The sequence below is a fragment of the Numida meleagris genome, chromosome 17 (assembly GCF_002078875.1).
Source record: "Numida meleagris isolate 19003 breed g44 Domestic line chromosome 17, NumMel1.0, whole genome shotgun sequence".
NCBI lineage: Eukaryota > Metazoa > Chordata > Aves > Galliformes > Numididae > Numida > Numida meleagris.
This window is the reverse complement of record NC_034425.1, coordinates 2,982,053-3,003,716: the sequence shown is the minus strand read 5'-3', so window position 1 is coordinate 3,003,716 and position 21,664 is coordinate 2,982,053. Positions and strand designations below refer to the sequence as shown.

The 21,664-nt window shown below is 48.5% G+C and overlaps 2 protein-coding genes across 3 annotated transcripts in view; one reads left to right on the top strand and one right to left on the bottom strand.

The window, feature by feature from the left end:
• LOC110407182 (urotensin-2 receptor-like) lies at positions 1,628 to 21,036 on the top strand. Of its 2 annotated transcripts, none has more exons than XM_021414558.1 (2): positions 1,628 to 2,810; positions 20,900 to 21,036. In XM_021414558.1, the coding sequence occupies exon 1, from the start codon at positions 1,668 to 1,670 to the stop codon at positions 2,757 to 2,759; it is 1,092 nt and encodes a 363-aa protein (XP_021270233.1). In that variant the 5' UTR covers positions 1,628 to 1,667; the 3' UTR covers positions 2,760 to 2,810; positions 20,900 to 21,036. The 2 variants fall into 2 exon arrangements, 1 of the variants encoding a protein (XP_021270233.1); XR_002443782.1 differs by lacking the exon at positions 1,628 to 2,810 and adding an exon at positions 8,513 to 8,618 and having other exon boundaries at positions 20,900 to 21,009.
• The window catches only part of OGFOD3 (2-oxoglutarate and iron dependent oxygenase domain containing 3), a 36,974-nt gene continuing 33,921 nt past the window's right edge, over positions 18,612 to 21,664 (bottom strand). The window contains exon 9 of the mRNA XM_021414564.1: positions 18,612 to 21,081. Coding sequence (XP_021270239.1) covers positions 20,945 to 21,081 — 137 coding nt within the window. The 3' untranslated portion in view covers positions 18,612 to 20,944. The remainder of the gene's footprint in view (positions 21,082 to 21,664) is intronic.

The window sequence follows — 21,664 nt, the reverse complement described above, 5'->3', positions numbered from 1 at the left end:
AATTCTGCATTGAGCTCTATATTTCCATCTGATTCAAGCACATCTTCCCGAAAGGCGTTTGCAGCCCTTACTCAGACAGCTGGAGAAATGGAAAATTCACCGCTCCTCCTGTCACCCACCCCACTGACAAATGCACATCGGGGTGTGTGCAGCCAAACGGGAACCTGCAGCATCCCGGCTCCGTGCCGTGCCCCTCTCAGTTCTGTGTTCAGAGCGCTGCTTGTCTCTGCCATCTCCTGGGCTCGCTCAAAACACGCCAGGCAGCGTGGCAGGCAACAAAACACCACTTCTCCTCCCTTTGGCCTTCCGTCCCAGCTGTTAAATGAGGACAGAAGAAAACAGCGCAGAAAACAGCTTCGAAACAAAAAGGAGACGGGGCTGCAAAAGCCGCCTGCAGCCCAGGGAAGGTCTGCGTGTGCCAAACCCGGATCTCACTCGGAGGCCGCGCGGTTCATCGGGGCGGGCAGGGCCTGGCCGTGGTGCAGCTCCGCCGCATTCCCAGCTGTCAGCCCAGCTGTGCCCAGGAATGCAGCGGCCGCGGCGCTGGCACGGGACGGAGCCCCGATTTCGGGTGGGAAAAACATTCTCCATCTCATGACTGTGTCTAAACTTTTGCCTGAGTGCTCGCTGACCCTGACCGAGCCGATCTCTGCCTAAGATTCTATTGAGATCCCACTCCTCCAGCGTTCAAACCTGCTGTTTTGTTGAATGTGGTTTTAAGCATTTGTGGAGCTTTTAACTGTCGTGCAATCATGAGCAGCACCGGGTAGCAGGGCAGAGCTACCTGTGTGTTTGTTAACTTAATGCAAATTACATCTGAGCGTCCAAGACAGCATCCTACGTGGCTCAGTCCCGCTCCTACGGTGAGTCCTGCTGAGCGGTGACTTCCAGCACTCCGTAGCACTCTGCAGAGGCGCAGAGGACTGTTCCCAAACCCACAGTGAGCAGGGATTAAAACAGGCAAACGAGCACGGAGCAGCCTGGATGCAGGCAAAAAGGGCGGTTAATTCCCATTGGAAATCAATGGGAGCCGAGGGAATGCAGCTCTCCTGCACCTCGGAAAGGTGTCAGTTAACTACAGCTTCCCTTCATCTCTGCTTTCTCTAAAACAAGACAGTAACGCGAGGCGCTCGCTGTTTTTTTTCACATTTCCCATCTGACCGCTCAGAAAAGTTCTTTCCGTAAAGCACCACTTCGCAGCGCCAGGTGCCACGGAAACCCGAACTTCAATCTCTCTGCCGTACAGCCGCGCTATTCGGAGCGAAGGAAAACCACGCTCCGAACGCAAACTACTTCGGAGAAATAAAGAGGCTGTTCCAGCCCCGGCTCCGCATCCATCTCGCGGCGCCCGGCCGCACAGATCGCAACGTGCAGAAGCGCGGGGCTCTCCCCGCTGCGGAACACGGCGCTCTCCGAGCGAAGCGACGAACGCCGCTGCCCCGGGAGGCTCGGGCAGAGCGCAGCGCAAACTTTGCTCCCGCCGCCCGGGCCGAGCGGCTCCGCGTGCTCCCGGCAGCCCGGCGGGGCGGCTCCGTGCCCGGCAGCGCCGCGGCCCTTCCCCGGGGGCAGCCCCGGCCCCGCCCGCATCCCGCGGGGGGCGGAGCGGCCGCTGCCGCCGCCGCCGGGGCCGGAGCCGCCGCGAGGCTGTGGGGCCGCCGCCGCCGCCTATGGAGCCCAACGGGACGGCGGCGGCGGGGGACAACGGGACGACGGGCGGTGGCGGCCCCCCCGAGGGCGGCCCTCTGCTCATCCCGTCGGACTTCGGGACGGTGCTGTCGGTGATGTACGTGGCCGGGGTGGCGGGCAACGTGTACACGCTGGTGGTGATGTGCCACTCGGCGCGCTGCGCCGCCCCCATGTACAGCTCCATCGTCAGCCTGGCCCTGGCCGACCTGCTCTACCTCTCCACCATCCCCTTCATCGTCTGCACCTACCTGGCCCAGGACTGGTACTTCGGGGACCTGGGGTGCCGCATCCTGCTCAGCCTGGACCTGCTCACCATGCACGCCAGCATCTTCACCCTCACCTTGATGTGCACCGAGCGCTACCTGGCCGTCACGCGGCCCCTGGACACCCTGAAGCGCTCGCGCGGCTACAGGAAGGTGACGGCGGGCGCCGTCTGGTCCGTGTCGCTGCTCCTCACGCTGCCCATGATGCTGATGGTCACCCTGACCGAGGGGAGCAAGGCGGAGGGCAAGGTGAAGAGGATGTGCGCGCCCACCTGGAGCGTGGACGCCTACCGGACCTACCTGACGGTGCTGTTCAGCACCAGCATCATGGCCCCGGGCATCATCATCGGCTTCCTCTACACGCGCCTGGCCAGGACCTACCTGGAGTCCCAGCGGAACCCGCCCCACAAGGAGAAGAGCAAGAGGTCCCCGCGGCAGAAGGTCCTCATCATGATTTTCAGCATCGTGCTGGTCTTCTGGGCCTGCTTCCTGCCTTTTTGGATCTGGCAGCTGGTGCGACTCTACAGCAGCCCCCTGCAGCTCACCACCCAAACCCAAAAGTGCATTAACTACCTGGTGACCTGCCTGACCTACAGCAACAGCTGCATCAACCCCTTCCTCTACACCCTGCTCACCAAAAACTACCGGGAGTACCTGCGCAACAGGCACCGCAACTTCTACAGGTTCACCTCCTCCTTTCGCAAGAGGGGCTCCAACCTGCAGTGCTCCTGGGGACGCTCCATGTCCTCCAGCAACCAGTACGACTACAGCTCGGAGGCCCTGGGCATGGCCACGCTGAAGGACAAGTGAGGAAGAGGAGGCTCTCTGGAGACACCAGGACCAGAAGAGCGTCTGGCCGAGGTAGGGCTCTGGGCCCCCTTTGCCCTCCAGGGTCCTCAGACCTCCTGTCTGGTGGTCGCTCTGTGTAAGCAGTTGGGCGCACCTGAATACTCTGAGATGTTTTTTGGTTTTTTTCTGGCTTAGGGCTGTCAGGGGAGGCCTGCCAGCAGCTGGCGTGAGTGAATCCCTCTCTGGTTTGGGTGCAGAGGGTGAGGTGGATACTTTGCTCGGGTCTGCAGAAAACTCTTTTCAAGCTCTGCTCTGTGCGGTTCCTCCTGTGTGATGATTCCTCTGCTGTCCTCAGGCTACAGCTGGGTCAGATCCGCAAAGGTCTGAAATTGTCCCGGGATCGCTTAATTTAGCTGCAAGCCCTGGGTTTGCCCTACATATCCCTGTTACCCGTTCAAAGTGTGCGTAAGGAGACCCTTAAGCCCCTTTTTCTATTTCCTGTCACATTATTGTGCACTACAGCTCGAGCAGGATTAAAGTCTCTCTTTTAAAATTCACTGCAGCAGCACTGCAAACTCTAAGCATCTGAAAACCACGAGGTAAGCTGTCAGAAACCGCAGGGTTATCTACAAAGGCTTGTAATATTTCAGGTGTTCTACCCGAGATGATTTTCATTTCCCACAGTTTTGGGGGTTTTGTTGGTTTTTTTAAGTCGGTCCCTTCCTCTACAGACAACAGTTTGAAAAATCTGAAAATTGACTTCGGAAGGGAAAAAAAAACATTGTTATAATGCCATCACTGAAAGACCCGAGGCTCCAAAATAATGACTGAAACCTGTATCCTGACACTCACGGAAGGAACCCGTTGATTCATGACATTTCATCAGAAGCATTTTGCCTCCATATATTTTCCTCATCCTCTTCCCACGTAGCATTTAGCGCAAAACCTCCTCCACAGATGTTAGAATTTCCTGTAAGCTATAACACCTCTATTGGTAAAATAAAGAATGGACCTCCACCAGGTGCCCCCTCCCAGCCCAGGGGACGCATTGACCAGGGGAGAAAAATAACCTCCCCAGAGCATGTGTTGGATGAAGACCAGGGAAACACGTTCCTGTGCCGGCAGTCAGGCATTCTTGATGTTGGTGTGGGTTTTGGGGTGCTTTTGGGGAGGGGGAATAAGTAACTCGCCTTAGCATTGCCATATATTGCTTCTAACCACAGGACTTTGTTTGAAACACTGGCGACCCACTTTGCTGCCTTCCGGGCTGGGTGGTAGGAATGAACCTGATGGTGCCAACTCCCTTCCCAACAAGGGGAACTGGAGCACAGTTCTTGCTGGGAATTGGTAGGGTAGACCGGCCCTCACCACTTGAAAAGAACAACTCTTCAGGAACTAATTCCTTTCTAATTATTATTCATTCAGAAGCCATTGTTCCTTTCCCTTTCCTTCCCACTTCCGAGGCTGGAAGTCACTCCCCTGTAAGAACAACAGAGATAAGCCCTGGTCTAGAGGGAGGTGTCCCTGCCTATAGCATGGTGGTTGGAACTAGGTGATCTTAAAGGTCCCTTCCAACCCAAACCATTCTAGGATTCTATGATTCTAAGCCTTAGCATAAGGGCAGTGTGGGAAGGTTGGAGCACACGCGTCATCCCCAAGGTGTGCTGTGCCATTCTGTGATGGCCTTGGATCACAAGAAGAACCCAGCCTGAGCTGATGCAGTGCTCATGGGTTTGGTTTCCAGTGCTTCCCCAAGGAGAAGGTCCTTGAAAGGCCACCGTCCCACCACAGCATGACAAGGCTGCCATAGGACGGATGCTTACTCCATAGGAATAGTGTGTACGTCATCAGGTGTATAATGGAAGCTGGGAGAGCTGCAGAGGTATTAAGAGGAGTATTAGGGAGTACACTTCTTGGCTAAAAAAAATCACATGCAAGAACATCTAGTGCCAACAAGACTAAAACCGTGGTTATTAGCAAGAAGGGGAAACTGGAAAAGGGTTGTGCTTGGGAAAATAAATAAGAGCAGAGTAAGTATAGTCTTACCACAGTGTGGGGTGACTTTGGGTGTCCCTGCCCTCGCTGTCCCCAGCAGGACCATGCTGCAGCCTTAGCACAGTCAGCATCAGGGGGCTGCTGGGGAGCATCCAGATGGAGTTGAAATATTATGGGTTTGCCACTTGTCACATTTGCCACCCAGAGCTGCTCCTCACTGCCATCAGGCTCTGGTGAACCCGCATGCTCTTACTCCGCAAAAAGAACCAGTAAACTAGCTGGCACCACAAAGCATGGCATTTGGGCAGGGGAGAGCCGATTTAACAAGGCAAACTGGCCAGCAATCAGGGAACACTGCTGTGCATGATGAATGCCAGCCCGTTAGCAGCGCAGCGTGCAACGCTGCATCCTCCGTGTGCGCAACGTGCCGCCGAGCGCAGAGCGTTGGGAACGCGGCTCCCCGGGAATCTCTCGTACTCCCGGGAACTGGAGCGCAATTTAAGAGATGGATTGTGTAAACAACAGCTCTCTTATTGCCTCGCTGGAGCAGCCACGCTGCCAGAAGGCAGTAGCTTTGACTGCTTCATAAATATCCTGCAAGGGTGGATGTTTGAACGTGAGTTCCTCTCGTCTGTAGCTGGGGAAGCCTGGACGATTCTCCGTGTGCTCACGCTGGGAGATGGTCTTCATGTGGTCTAACAGCAAAACCAAATCAATCTGGTGGTTAACTCTGGAGCGGGATTGCTGCCTTGTGTCCATGGCACAGAGTGCTGTCCGGGGCTGACGCATCCTTTAGGATTCCCATACGGGGCAGCTTTGTCCACTGCTCACCCAGAGCGTTTGGGGAGGGTGTAGGACTCTGGGTTCTCACTGCAAAACTCCATACGTTATTTACAGGAAAGAAAGCAGCTTCATCATGAGAAATTTTCCGCAGCATCCCTTGGCTTTCAGGTTTTTATGCCTCGCTCTGTCCCCTCTCCCCAAAGCACAGCACCAAAACCAGTGGACGGTGAAAGAAAAGTGCTCATCCTGCGAGCCCGTTCCTTCCTCTAAGCTAAGGGAGTACCTGCTGCAGTAACAGCAATTTCTCTGTTTTCACTTGAAAAGAGGAAAGGTGAGAGCGCTCCTTTTTTTCGGGAGACAAGCAAGAGTGCTCCTTCTCCCCATGCCCTGGAGAACACATTTGGGTCTTGCTGACTTTCTGCAGACTTCACGTCGAATCACACATTTTTCATCGCATTCCTCTCTGCTTTTTAACAGCACATTTACAGTAAATGCTTAAAAGCCCCACATTGCCATTTAGTCCTGAATGCAAGCAAATCATTAACGTTTTAAGTCCTATTTTAGCAGTCATTTTTATGCCTATTGTATGACTGAATAGCAGGAAATCCCACGAAACAGAGGTGATTTTATGGGCACTTTGTACCTTGCAGAGCTGGGTGCATTAACCAAGGAGACCAGGGCAGGGTGACACATTTGCTGTGCTCAAAAGGGAATGCACCATCTGTGCCCCATCAGCATGGTCAGAATAGAAAGTGCACGAACCTCGAACCTCCAGTGGGAGCAGATAAGGGAAATCCTGAATTCAGCCCCACCATCGGCCGTTGTACTTCGGAGTCCCTCTGGTGGCAGCAGCACTCTTCCATCCTGAGGTTCTCGGGAAGAAAATGAGCTTTTTATTTCAGGATTTACAACCTGGCTACACGATAGCTTTTAATTTCTTTAAAATATAACATTACTGCAGCATCTTCTGGATAAAAAGAGTCTGTTATGCACAGAAGCCCACTCCCAAGCGCTAACTTTGCTCTCCCACATTTCTTCCTTTGCAAACCTGGTCTGACTTATTCCCATCATTTTGCACAGCCTCACTGGCAGCACACATGGAAACACCCAGGGCTGGTGACTGACTGCAGATCAGCCTGGCCAGGCATCTTTTTTGCCATATTATATGCTTGCTACTGTCAGTTTTTCTGGGGAATTTGAGGGACTCAGCATTAATTGCTGTGGCTTGTAAGAAATCACAGAACCATTTGAGTTGAAAGTGACTGTTCTCCGAAAGAGTGGTCGGGCACTGGCACAGGCTGCCCAGGGAGGTGGTAGAGTCACCATCCCTGGAGGTGCTCAGGAAACATTTAGATGTTGTACTGAGGGACATGGTTTAGTGGGGAACTGTTCGTGGTAGGTGGACAGTTGGACTGGATGAACTTAGACATCTTTTCCAACCTTGGTGATTCTGTGACCCTTAAAAGTCATCTAGCCCAACTCCTCTGCAACGAACAAGGACAGTACAGCTATTGCTTTGTCTTGAAAATTGTAGCAGCAGCTTCTCAGGAAATAAGTACTCTTTAAAATAATTACTATTACCATGATACAAGCTTCTTTGTCCTTGATGGGAAACGTACCTAAAGCGCAGCAGGGGGAAAGGATGCGTTGCTGGCAGCAAAGTACTGGGGGGAGATTTGGATGGCCTGGAGTTTCATGAAGCCTGGTGGGCTTTGGATGCTCAGTGCTGAGTCCAGTGGTCTGTGGTCCCAGTGTGGCCTCCTGGCCCCAGGGAGAAGGTTCCCAATGGGGCATACTGAAGGAAAACTGGTGCAGCGTTTTCCTCCCCACCTTGCTTCCCAAGAAAAGGTACAGTTAAAAGGGAAAAAGGAATTCTGAAGTATTCTTCTGGCATTGAGCCTTTGCATTTGAGATCCTCCTTAGAACTCACGGGTCATTTAATTTTTAGTGAAGTATTTTTGTAAACACTAGGAATGCTTCTCCAGCAAGGAGCAAGGTGAAGAGTTCGCTGAATTTCTTCAGCATTGAGAAAGAGCCTACCCAAGTCCTCCACCAAGTTATCTGGAGGAAAAGTAACAAATAAGTGTATGCAACACCAACCCACCCAGCGATATCAGCCGCGCTTGGCAGAGCACACAGCTCTCAAACCAAAATGGCGCTGACAGGGGAGAAGTGAGAGCTGCTGAGCTCATTTCAGCCACGTCTCGCTATGGTGCCGTCAGCCTTTCCTTGTGCACGCCCGTTAGGATCTTGAATTCAGCTCCTGAATTCTTAACTAAAAACAAATATGAATTCATCCAAACAAAGCAAGGCAGATTCCTGAATCTAAATGTGGTGTGTCCATAAACACCGAGCTCTGGAGACGGTTAGTGCTTCACATACGTGCTCCTGCAAACCTCATCAGAGGCTTCCATCAAACTCGTAACACTTCTACACTGTTTAGTTTGACATCTTGGCTTCATATTTGGGAACTATAGGGGCAGCTCATGCAAGAAGCCACCCAGGAGGAGACGCTGTATTAGAAAACCCTATAGATACATAGAGTTTCTGCTTTTTCCTTCATAAGAGGTTGTTTTCCTTCATTTAACACTGTAGAAGGGAATATCTTAGGCTCCAGATGCAATGCCGTTCTTCTGAGTTACCTCCACCACCACGTTTTGAAAGCAGCTTCAGTGTCAGGGCTCAGGAGCAGCAGCAGCAGCAGAAGGCAGCAGTTATCTGATCCCGCTCAATGTACAGTTATCTTCCTTCCCATCACTGGCAACAGGACTCTCATGGTGAGGCCATTCATCCTGAAGGCTGCTGATAAGTATCCCAGGCAGGCTTAGAACAAGATAGCTAATAAAGCCCACATTTACAAGGGCTGTGATGCTGTACACCTATCTGGGCAGCGCTTGACATCCGAGCTGTGGGAGATTATCAGCCGTGGGAGGAGGTGGGAAGGCCCCGCTGCTCCTTCCGAGCCCCAGGCACTCATTGTGTGACCTCACAGAAGCCACCCACTGCTGCCTATAAACCAGCGATGTGGTTACCATGCTCTGCACAAGTGTTTTGAAGACACCAGTAACACGTGTGAAATGCTTGGAGATCCTCAGATGAGAGGTATGATGCACAGCAGTTAAGCGCTCTCCTTTTAGGGACAGCTTGGGATTCCAGTTGGCTACTAGTGGTCGAACGGAGGGAATGTTTGTGTACCAGAAGAACTCCTCGTCCATTTTTAGATTAATGGCAGGCAGGCAGTGAAGATTATCGCTTAGCCCGCAGCCATGGCAGCTGTGCTTGGCTGGCATCTCAGGGTGCGCAGCTGGAACGATGCTCCTGATAAAAGCGTCATTATTTCATTGCGCCGTTGCTCCACAGCCCCTCTGCAGGTGAGAGCCAAGATCAGGAGGAATGGTGGGGAGCAAAGTCTCTGCTCTTCACCTCCTGGCAGCCTCCTCCTCCCCACGTATGGGTTGGGAGCAGTGGGGCCGGTGAAGGTGAGAGCAGCACTCCCTGTCATTGTGTTCTTGGCATCTCTTTGGAACAATTAAATCGAGGAACTTCTGCCTGCTGTAGGCACAGCATGAGTAATTGCCCACAGAGCAAACAGCAGCCGAGTAGCTTTTCTTTGCTGCTTTCATTTGTTTAATACAAACACAAGCTCGTTGCGGCACACGTGGCTCTGATTTCCAGGTGCCGCCACTATCTTTGCAGCGACTTCTCTTAGGGAGGATGAGAAAGCGATGGGGAGAGCTCTGCAGCTCTGGGTTAAGTGGGGGCACAGTGCAGGGAGTGGCACAGCTGGAACAGCACCTGCTCTTTTCTCTCCTTCCGTCCAAGTGAATCTTCTCACTACCGGACACTGGGGGCCCTAGGAATTCACAATCTGTCTCTGTTATTTAGAGGGGGGGGGACAGCAACAAGTCTTGGGTTTAATCCAGTAAAAGTCAAGAGAAAAAAAGCTTTAAACCTGGGAAAACATCTCATGTCCCCGCCAGTGCCACCCTCCTGCACACAGCCCCAGAGCAGGAGGGCTCCACTACCTGTGCAAGGCAAAGGTGAAACATTACTGTGCCACGGCGGATCGCTCATTAACCCAAATGGGATCACAGAGAAACTGCCCAAGGCTGGCAGGAAGCTCAGTGCTGCAGCAGCCACCTCTTGCAAGGAGGCATTACATTACCTCTGTAATGCATGGAAATAGGGAGGGCACCAGCTTAGACCTCGGAAAGGAAGAAGAAAAAGCATCAAAGCAGCATCATAACAGGCCTTCCGTCTTCCCTCACGTTCTGCAGTCAATGTTTATCTCAGGGAGCTGTGAGGTGTGTGTTCCAAGCTCTGTCTGTGGATAATTGCTGACTTCAGCCCAGGACCTGCACCTCGGCGGTGTCGCATCCCCCTCATTCTGCACAGGCTGAGCCTCCTGCCCGCACTGAGAGCAGCATTTACAGAAGGGTCGTGGATTCAGTGTGACCATTCAGTTTGTTTGTTCAGTAGAAACTTTTGCTTTCAGCGTGTTGCTGCCTTTGGTGCTCTTGTTTCAATCCTCCATCTTTTCTTTGCCTCACGCTGCAGTCCCTCCTTCCATCCCCACTTCTCTTCAGAGGGAGGGTGCCCCTGCCAGACCCCAAAACACGCAGGGAGAGTTTGGAGGCTCTGGGGAAATGTCATACCTCTCCCATCTGTTCCTTGGGGAGAGGGCAGAAGTCTCTATTGATTTCCACAGCATATCCAGAAGGTGGGCACTGCGGGACTGCTCCCACCAAATCCTGCAGCTCCAGCCAAGGAGTCTGCATCCTACAGCTCCGATCTGCATAGCTGGGGGCAAAATAGGACATTTCCTCAGCTGCTGCTCCAGCTTAAGCCTCCTCTGTGCCCTGCTTTGCTAGAGCACCCTTGAAGAGGCAGCACAGCCGATTTGATCCGCACCAATCGTTTGTATGATGGTTCCTAAGTCTTGGGGCAGCCGTACACTTGAGGACTCAGCGTAGAGTCGGGATGGAGGCAGCAGTTTTCCTCACACTGCCTCCAAGGCGGGGTGGTTTGTTCCTGTTTTCAGCTGTTTGACTCACACATCATGGGCTTCATTTCCTGGCACGTTCACAGCTGGTGCTGAGAAAGCTGCAGTTGGCGAGGGCACGGTCCAGAATAGATTGTAATTACTTGCTGAGCTCATTATAATTGTTCAGTTATTGAATAATTTGGAAAGCCAAGCAGGGGGAATATTTGGTTAATTAAGAGCTCGTTCACTTGCTGCTGATTTTATCTTTCCAAAACAGCACTCGCCTTACCTGGGTTTGAAAATCTTTGCATACCAGCACTGCTGGTGGGAAGCAGGAACTCCGCTCCCTGCCTTTTGCTGGTGGCACCTGCTCATTTATTACCCAGAGAGGCTTTCTGGAGCACAGACAAACCTCCAGGGCCCCTGAGCACAGCAGTGTGCAAGACCAAAAAAAAAATAATAATAAATCCTTTCCAGCTTAGTGTCGTGATTTTACTGTTGCATGAAGAATGTCAGGTATCTGTATGAGAGCTCAGGCAGGCTTGTAACTGGTTTCACTTGAAAACTGTCTGGGAGAGTTTTGAGGAAAGGACTTCAGGAAGAGATATCATTGGAATCAAGATGAGTACAGCTTAATTTAGAATTATTAGTTAATAATAATGCTGCAGATGTTCACAAAGGAACAAAAAGAAAAAGCAAAGCCTCACAACCCTTGCTGACCACAGGCAGACTTATCTGCCCTTGGCACTTCCAAAGCCTCTAAGATTTATGGGCTCCTCCAATCCAGGCACAAAATGAAGTGTACTGAACCTCATCCTTCACAATATGCCCTGGAACAAAGTAAACTTATTCTAATGCGTACTCCCTAAAAAGAAAACAGACAGATCTTGTATCTCTGGAGACATATCAATCTTTTACAAAGGCACACATGAACTGTTCCTCGTGTTTTCCTTTTAGATTAAATGCTGCAAAGAGGAAAATAATTTTACCAGCTTTTTTCAGAGCAGACACTGCAAGGTGAATTCTGCAAAGCAGAAGAGCTGTCAAAGCAGGTTGGTCTTAGAGCCTGACAACCGTGACAGCCTCCTCGCAGCAGAGCAGAGCTACGTCACTGCTGCAGTTACCCGTGGTTACAAAATTGTTCAGTGAAATTGAATCCAAACCTGTTGAGGAATGTAACTCCCAAACAGGCAGAACAAGTGATCTGGAATGATAACAAATCAAGCAATTAATGGATTTGTCCGTTCTGAGTCCAGGCTGCCGAGGGGACAGGGAAGCTCCTGGTGGGATCTGGCTGACTTCATACGTTGCTTTTTTGAGAAGAGGGTCAGCCATAAAGCAGCTCTGTGAGAACCCTATGATTTCAAGGAGAGGAGCGTTAGGGGGTGTTCTCTCCTTGTCCCCAAGGAAACAGCAGGACACAGAGCAGCTACGGAGCTCTATCAGCAGAGGATGGCTGTCGAAACGCTGATCTCAACAATTAGTACTGCATGAATCGTCTCTAAAAACCTGTTTTGGTCTGTCCACATGAAGGGATTCCCATCTGCTGGAGCCTGTAGGCTAGCTGCCAGCTTCACTTTTCACCATTACGCCTGCAGGTGTGACATCAGTCCCCACCGAGCATCATTGGGATGTTCCGATCAGCACTGCAGCACTGCTACCTGCAGTTAGCATTTCAGCAGTAGGTTTCATCTTCACACCACTTTAGACAAGGACACGAGGAGCAGAGCTTCACTGTCAGACATCCCCAAGTGTCTCCCTCCAGTCCCATCATCCTCACCCTTTCTTTGAGCACCCTTTCTTTCTCCCGCTCCCTTTCTGGGAGTCCTTTCTGCTGCCACTACCTCCCTGCAGCCTCCAGTCCTGGTACATGTGTCCTCAGATGCTGACTGCATTGAGAACTTGGCAGCCAGAGCACAGCACCCAGCCCCACACCCTGACCCTCACCCTGGGGTGGTCTCCACCACCCACCCCACGAGGGGCCGGGGGTGGCGAGGCATTTCTTGGCCTCCTACGTGGGAGCGCGTGCAGTCAGAATTCTTCCAAGCATCACATTTTACTGCCTCTCCCCAACATAAACTGGGCGAATTGATGGAATCGCGGCCTCGAGGATAAACACCAGCTCTGCTGTTTAGAGTAACTGTCTCCAGGAGGAGAGGCGCACAGCTGGGCCCGGCTGCTGGGAGGTGCCTGCAGTGTGCACCCAGTGGCACCCACAGGCCTCGGCCCTGGGGCCAGAAGGAGCCATGGGGGAAGGGAACAGCAGCACCTCCGGTATTTTGCAGAAAGAGAGGACTAGCAACCTTCACCTGAGTCACCTGTAAAAGCTTATACCCGGGGCTGGTTTAAGTCTATGCCCAAAGCCATAAGCTGGCTTTTGTTTGCAACGGGCCAGCGTTGCAAAATGCTGTTTTATGGAGTTCTCCTATTTCAGATTATTTTCAGTATTTTCAGTATTTAGCAGTGGGAGAGCTCGTGGCTAGGAACCATTCTCAGCTATTACACCTAAACAGAACTTACGTAATATTTACGGCCAGGCCAGTATTTTGAAGAAGACAAAGTCAAACATTCCTTCCACATCTGTATTCTTCCCAATCATAGAATCATTAAGGTTGGAAAGACCACTAAGATCATCCAGTCCAACCATCAACCCAACACACCATGCCCACCAGCCACGTCCCTCAGTGCCACATCTGCCCTCTTCTTGAACTCCCCCAGGGACGGTGACTGCAGGCCTCCCAGTCCCAAGGCAGCTAGTTTACAGGTGGATTTCCCTGGGTGTTCTGGTACAATTGCTTGCATGCTCAAGGAATAAAGCTGTCTCAGATGCACACATGCTGTCCTCAGCTTTCAGGGCCTTGAGCACAACTGGAAAATACTTGTCTCCTAAATGATAGTCTCGTGCATCTGTAGATCTCTGCCCGCATTCAGCAAGTAAGCCAGAGACCTCAAACCTCATTCATTTTGAAAGATTTTGCAATATCCTTGTTCTTCACTTAAAATATCAGAGGGGAAAGGCACACTTGTACATCCTGAGGATCAACTTCAGACTAACCCGAAATGGCAGCAGACCAAGCAAATCCTTTTCCCACTTTCGTCCTCTCCGTGTGGATGTCCCAGGGAGCAGCCCTGGGAGCAGGCTGATGGCCAGGCTGCATTCTGCCCTGCTGTCCGTCCATCCCCTGTGTTCAGCCCCAGCTGGAAGGGAAGAAAACTCAGGTTCAATAACAGCTGCTGGGCAGGGGAGAGGCAGACAATGACATTTACTTTTTCTATTAAGTTAATTGATCCGTTTACTCACTCACTCAATTTCATTTATTAATACCAAAGCTTTAAGGCTCAAAGCTCTTGTTTTTCCAGTTCCGTGTAATGATTTAATTAGAGGTATTACTGCTGCCTGTAACCTTTGCCACGTTCGTAGCATTAATGTACAAGCTCTTGTTTATAAATGTACGTACAGTCCCAGTTACAATTACATTTCCCACTCCAGGGGAATCAGCGAGCAGCACAGCTGCTGTCAGCACCTTCACTTCTGCCATCCTCCCAATCACCAGAAGGCAGAAAAATTGCTTCTGAGATGCTCGAGTCTGAACTAGCTCCCTGTAGGATTCAGCTATGGGAAGGTTTTGATTACTGCCCTTCTGCGCATGCTTCATGGCCAAAGTATTTCGTTTAAGGAGAATGATTAGGAAGGGGACAAATTTTAACGGCCTGCCCAAAAGCCTAGACACAAACCCGAGCTGCAGCGTGGAAGCGTGTTTTAACTTCTGCTGGAAGCAATAGGGTTTGCAGCACGTTGGCATTCCCTGCCTTAGCAGCCCTCTGGAGGTGCTAAAAGCATTTGGCAAACAAAGTCAAGGGGTGTCAAGCTCTGGTTCCTGAGATGGAAGCACCAGCGTGCAGAGGCAGTGGGTGGGCAGCAGCGAAGATGGAAGACTCAAAGGGGCTGAGCAGCACTAAGCGAGCTGTGAGCGAGTGCCTCCATCGCTGACACACGCAGAGGAAACGTGATGCATTATTTTGGATATTAATGCAATCTTATGGATGCAGCATGGCTTTCTTAACCCAGCATGCTCAACATTCACTATTAATTTAAGCAATACGGACGGGATAAATATCCCAAGTAAATGGTGCTAAGGAAGAGGTCCCGTTGAGAGTTTTCTGAAGGGATTTAACAAGAGCTCTGCTCCCTGCGAGTCACAATATCCAGTTGTCTGATTTCATCTTTTCTTTAAACAGAGCAGTATAGCAGATAGAAAGTGGAGGAATCAGTTCAGCATTGATACAGACAAGTAAACGTAGGAGGAATCCGCTCTGTCACCACCCTCTTTTTAACTTCTCCCTCTGCTTGACTTACTTTTGCTATATTTATTTCTCACACTAGGAAACAACAGAGCAAGTTTATTTTGATCCTGTTCCTCCCTGTGGAGAGGAATTCCTTCCTAGTTATTTTCTATCTCCCTCCAAAACAATGAGAAAACACATTTATGGCCCACAACTGCAACTGAGAAATAGAAAGAATGCAAGATCATTTTCTCATTCATTTTCTGTTGAGAAGTGCAAGGACTGAATGGGGTAAGACTTCCCTGGTTTCACAGCACCTGTTAAAGTTTGGAATCATCTGCTGGAATGTGGCCTTCTCTTTTTAGGTGGGTGTTCAGTGAGTCACATTTAAAGCCCTAAATGCAAAGAGGATTCCTGGAACACGTCTCCTCCTCTTCGGTAATGACATATACCAGAAATAAAAATGTTTGCCTGCTCGTGGGGCTGGAAGAAACTACCATTCAGAGCCAACTGATGCAAAGTAACTCCATGAGGACCCACTGCTTTTTATGTCCCCCCCCAGATTTAATGCTCTGGCTGCCCAAGTAATACACCAGGAAAGTCACTGACAATGTGCACATCCCCCCAGAGACCTTATCCTGGCAGTGAAAAGCAGGCTCAAGGGAAAGCACTGAGATTTTTTCCCTCTCTGAGAGGCACTGTGATTTCAGGCACCATGGCTTCTGCAGCCTGAGGGCACAGCCGGAGATCTCCGTGAGGCACAGCAGTTAGCCATGTATCTGAGCCAACAGCTCAGAGATTCAATCAGTCCAGGCTGCCTGGAAAGCCTCAGAATTATCCAGCAGTAAACCTAGATATTTCGAGGGGATTGCTTTGCTTGAGTGCATTGGAAGGTTACAGCAGTGAAGGAGCTGGTGCTTCCCGGCTGCTTCAGTGATTTTAGTATCCAAGCGTTTCTAGTGATCCTGCAGTCTGGTGTGCACATGTAGGAGCATCTCTGCCAGCAGGGATCCCCTAACAAGATCCGCTCCGTAATGCAAAACAGCCACTGATGATGAACATCAACCAAGTTTTCTTGTGTCCGTTTCAAAATTCAGTACTTTCTATCTACAAGTTTTCTCAAGAAGGCAAGCACATTCAACAGCCAGCATCGATCCCTACCTTGTCATTCTTTCAGCTGTGTAAGAAAAGGGGTGAGATGGAAACAAACAGCTCTCTGAAATGAAAGGTGTGCTTTGAAGTGAGGACAATGCTGTAGGAGAAGAAAAATAAGAGCGTATTAAGTTAAAGAATGAAAAAAATTATGGGAGTCGAACGCTTGTCAGTTCTACCACAATCAAAAATTCTTCTTCAAGTTGAATACACAGCATGGGTTAAAAAGGTTACAGGAAAAAGACTGCTCCTTTGAGTATGGCTGAGAAAAATAAGCCACGTATGAGGGTCTGTCCACCAAAACACATTGGGTGCCTGAAGCATTGCTATTTTGAACCTGCAAGCATCGTAGAGCTACACTTAGCAACACAGGGCTTTTTCACAGGTTGGGATGCAGAGTGATGAGCATCTCTTGCTGTAAGAGAACCCTAATCCCTTTGAAACTAAACAGCCCTGCACCTGCATCACAGAGCAGATGAGGCACAAACTGCTGGCACCAGGCTCTGACGTGGCATAGTGTGCTTTTCCAGGTCACTGTTTGCAGCCTTTATGGGATAGCACGAGGTCAAGCACTTGTCATGTCGCTGAACATCAAGGCAAATGCCACTTGCAAATGTCTCAGACAATTCTGATGACCCAGGCAGCGAATAAATAATGGTATGCACTTATATTCCCTATTTAGCATTCACAGTGGGTAAAAAGCTTAAGTGTGCTAGGACAGAAGTGAGATGAAATAAGAGATTTGAGAGGAGATGATGGAACAGAATCAAAGAAAGACGCGCAGTTTGGAAATAGGAGTTATTTTGCCTCCTGTGAAGCTTTAGTACAAAGCCACACATGCTTGTGTGGAAGATAAACGTACCTGCGCAGACACTTGAGGGATAAATGGGCTGTGTTAAAGGAGAGCTGCCTGGTAGGTTTCAGCAAACAAGCTGTAAAATCAGCTCTCAGCCTTCTATCTAAGAGGGTTTACAAAAGCAGAGATAAGGCAAACGATGCTATACTTCTTCAGTGCTCTTTTTACAAGGAGCCATAGCCACTCACCAGGGAATTACCACCGCTTTACGAGGGCTCTCTGGGCTGCATTTCCTGAAAACCTGCCTTTTGAATGAGGCTGGTGATCGATGCGTGCCAGAGCCATCTGTGGTTCATGAAGGAAATAACTCTTCTGCTATTCTTGGAATCTTCGGTTGGGTTTCCTCACAACCGACTCAAGCAGGAGAGAAGGGAGCTGGGATTTTCTTTCTTTGTGTAGAGGCAGAGGAGCGGAGTGGCTGGCTGTATTTCCTCCTGCTTCTATTGGAAATAAAGAAGCAAACCCAGGATTTCTTGACAGCATGGTCTTTCTGTAAACAGAGTATTCCAACAAGCTTTTCTGGACTTAAAATTCATTCAGATGGAGCGTGTAATATCTCAGGTGGACAACACATCTTCAGGACAAATCTCAGTGCAAATGTGCCTCTCCAAAGCTCTTGTTATTTATGGGGTGTTAAGAAAGACACAATGATTCCACAACTGCTTACACAATTGAAAATTTTACATGTGAGAAATCCCAAGAGGTCCACTCAGTGCTCCAAGAGTCAGGGTGTACAGGATTAAAAAAATAAAATGCAATGCATGCTATAGGAGTAGAAGCTAGGTGTATGCCAGAGACCAAATCTGATCACGTACCTGTTAGTTTTACAAGGCATCCTGGTATTCTCCAACATCTTTGAATAGAAAAATAATTTCCAAAGTATCATTGGATTAGTCCTCCAGAAGCGTTACCCAAGGTCTTAGTGGGGATTCAAAGCCTGGCTTGGTCTCCTGGTGCCTTTTCTATTTTGCTCTGGCTTTTATTTCACACAAACAGGCTTCATCTTCCTTTAGAAATGCTTAAATTAACATTCCTAAATACTTGCAATGAATATGCTTTAAGGGACAAGGCTCAAATGTATGCCCAACCTTTGCCCCAGTTCCCACTGGCCACATACCAACCTTTCTCTACGTTACTTGAACCACGAGGGTTCTATACAGAAGTTTTTACACCACTGGGAAACACCCAGCCAGATTCTGGTTTTAGCAAGTGTTCGATTAAGAGCTCTTGTCTGCAGCAGCTTGGCATCAGATTTATACTAGTTCAATAGAACAAATTCTGCCCTCAATCTGAATTCTGAGAAAAGGAGCACTGCGTTTCCCAGCAGCGAGGCAGGCTGAACCTGAGAGAGGACAGATGGATATATCAACAGCAATTAGTATTTCGGATTCAGAGTGATCTGTCAAGAAACGGGGAGAGATACCCTTAATAAAAAGTTATCAGGGGGCTAAAATTAAGTCAAGCTTATTTCTAATGATCGCTGAATTCTGCAGATTCCAATGTGCCTCAGGAACATCAGCCTTTCTGCTGTTATTATTTCCCTGCTGGAGGTTCAGAATCTTTCAGATTGTGCTGTACTCCCTCATTTGCCACTTAATTTCTTTGTGGATCTAGCTATTGCTTTTAGTAGTCTGGATACTGAAGCTTCAAATATAAAATCTTGATTAGTACTGGAACGCACAACACATTGAATTATTATGCTTCTTTCAAAACACAAATTCTGCTACCAGGTACAGTGCACACGTTTCTCACAAATCGCATTTGACAGGTTTGGTCACCACATCAAACACGTTACTAAAGCTTAAAAACCCCAGAAGACACAAATATCAATTGGATTTTATTTCTGAACGTCAGTCAGTTCACATTATGGGAGAAGTGCACCACGTTTGGAAGATATTACAATACACAGGATCTTCAGAAGATTAACATCTGAGAGGAGATTAGCTGAGATTTCCCCCATGGCCTGACATGTTCTTGTTAAGCAGTGTTTTATAGAGGGCAGCTCTGGATGTGCCACTTCCATTTAGTGCAACTCGAAGCCTGTATGACAGAAAAGTAACTAGTAAACTTGTGGAAAAATGGCCGAGCCCTCAGTTTTTATTCCTCGACCTGGAGAATCAAACCCAAATCCACAGAGGTCCATTGATATTTAGATTTCTCTGACAGCAGTGCAAAAGGCTCCGTGCTTAAATCACAAGGTGGTGTTAGGAATCAAGTTTTAAGCCAGTAGAACTGTTGCTGGTGATCTTGGTCTGCCTTCGCATAAACATACAACTTCAGTGTGATGCAACTTGAATTAATGGCCTTGGAGACAAGTAATTAGATACAGAATCCAAATAACAGCGTTATTTCCCTGCCGTCCAGCCACTGAAACAACTCCGTGGAGACTAGGAAGGACTAGGAAGCCCTTCTCAGGTCTCAGAACAGCAATGAAATCTCAGAAGACCGATCTTGCTGGTGTGCAGAAAATACTCAGAGAACAAGTGCAAGTGTCCAGTCATGGTTCTCTTTGTACACATCGTTAGTGAAATCTCCCCAGTACTTATAATTTCCACAGAATGGTAGGTTAAAACAAAATGAAAACTGTATGAAAACATATGAATTAAAAAAAAATTAAAGCACATCTCCAGCTTTTCACTTTCATAGAAAAGATAATAAATGAAATCGACATGTTTACTTCAGAATTTGAGGAAAAAAAGACCTTCTTCCTATGATTTACTTAACGTGGTGGCCCACAAAAGCCTTTCTTTACAATTCATTGTTTTATTTCATCTATACTACAACACAATCACCCCTTTCTCTCTGCAGAGAGAGAGCAATTCATTATTCTAATAATGTCACAGATTAATGATCCTAGTAGACAGAAATCTTCATACTAAGCCAAAAAAGAGAAATCAAAAACTATTGATAAACTTTCTGAAACAGATAAAACATTGTTCTTAGACAAGGTAAACATAGCACCTCACTACACATTTGTAAGCAGTGTCAACAATAACAGAAATCAAGAGTTCTTTTAAAAGGGGTCTTAAGATTAAATTTACGCCCAATAAAGAGATGTTTCAAATTCTTTTACAAGTGAGTTCCAGCTCGAGAGCATTTCAGTTTAAGGGGTAAGTGGACACCAGCTTCCCTCAGAGCCCACATACCACACACAGCTGCTCCGTGTGGTTTCGTTACCCAGCTGTCCAAGCAGCAAGTCAGGGTTTACAGGATCAAGCCTAAAGAGACCAGCACATGGAAAACCACCACAAAGCCAACTTTCTTCTCACCTGTGCTGCTCCCAAATCCCACAGTCATAGCTGGGAATTTGGACAGCTGAACACTCAGCTGAATACAGGCTGACCACCTCTGCCCAGCTCTCCTTTTAATACTTGATGTACACGGTTCGATGGTCACACTCCCATAAACCTAGCGTGTGGTTTCTGACCAGGAGATTGATCATTTTCATTAAGATGACACTGACAAAGTGAGGTGCATTGGGAATGCTGCATTCTGGTCAGAGGAATCCACGGTGGTGCCATTTCCTAATACACCACAGCATTTGCAATCCAGAAGTGATGCACTTTCTGGCTAACTGTAAGGCTGTAGTTCTGACATCATATTAACTAGTCCCTGGTTGTAGCAGAACATTTCCATAGAAATTTAATTTTAAAAAAAGTTCAAGTAAAGCCCAGTAGTCAAACCACAGGTGTACTGCCTGTGCTATGGAGAATACATTATCAAGAGGAGAGACGTCCAAATGAATAGCACTCATCTTACTGAATTAACTTTGGTCAAACTTTCTAAATCTCATCAGTAATGGAAGTGACTACAGAATTCAACAGCGGCATGGGGTGACATACCAAGATACGGTCCAAAAGGTGGTTCATAACATTTAAACTGAAGAATCAAAATAAATAAGTAGAAAAATAAAGAGCCAACCACAGGATTCCACATAGAGACAAACCTTTTACAGAACATACCAAATCTAGGATGGTCCTTAAGGCACTGTTTGCAGTACGTACTGAAAAGTACACGTGGAAATAAAATGTATTACGATATATTAATACATCTGGGAAATTCTAATTCAATGAGATTCCATAAGAGTTATCTCCATTTCTCTCACAGGGTTTCTCTTGTTCCATCTGACCTCATGTTCCACCCCTGGAGGAATTACATCAAGACTGGATCCCCGATGCCATGGTCTGGGTTGCAAGTGAAGGAGATGGTGATGGCGTAGCGAGTGCCCCAGTGAACCTTTTCCACCCGATGCAAGTTCTCTGATCCAGAGGTGAAAAAGGAAACCCGGCCTGTAAAGACAAAGTATTTAATCAGCGACATAGAGTTTGCCACTCAGCAATCAGCTCTCTACGCAGTTCTGCTGTTGTTGTCTCAGTCCAGCTGTTCCCTAGCTACCTGAGAGCCCTCGATCATCACGCAGACAAACTGCTGTGAGCTTGTGCTGCACCCTGACAGCTTTATGGACTGTTTAACGTGTATGCTAATCCTTCGTGCTGCAAAGCTGGAGACGTAATTCCACCACATCTCATAGTTTATAAAAGGCAGGAGGAAGCCAAGAACATACGAATGCAGGTTTTAGTTGCCTCAATTAAAAAGAAAAAAAAAAAAAAAAAAGAAAAAAGCATCTCTGGTGACAATCAGTGAAGAGCATGGATTTCTCCCTGCTCCCCTTCTAATCTGGGCTCTAATTTTAGACCAAAGAAGGAGGAAGTGCTACAGAGGTGGTAAAAAGTCTTCAGTGAACAAATGCTCAGCAGGTTTACAAGTAGCTGTGGCAGCTTATGAGCATTGTACCGAGTATTTGCTATAGCTTTTTGTACACAGTCAGATCGCTCACTCTTGAGCCAGGATACAAAGTTACATATTACTCTC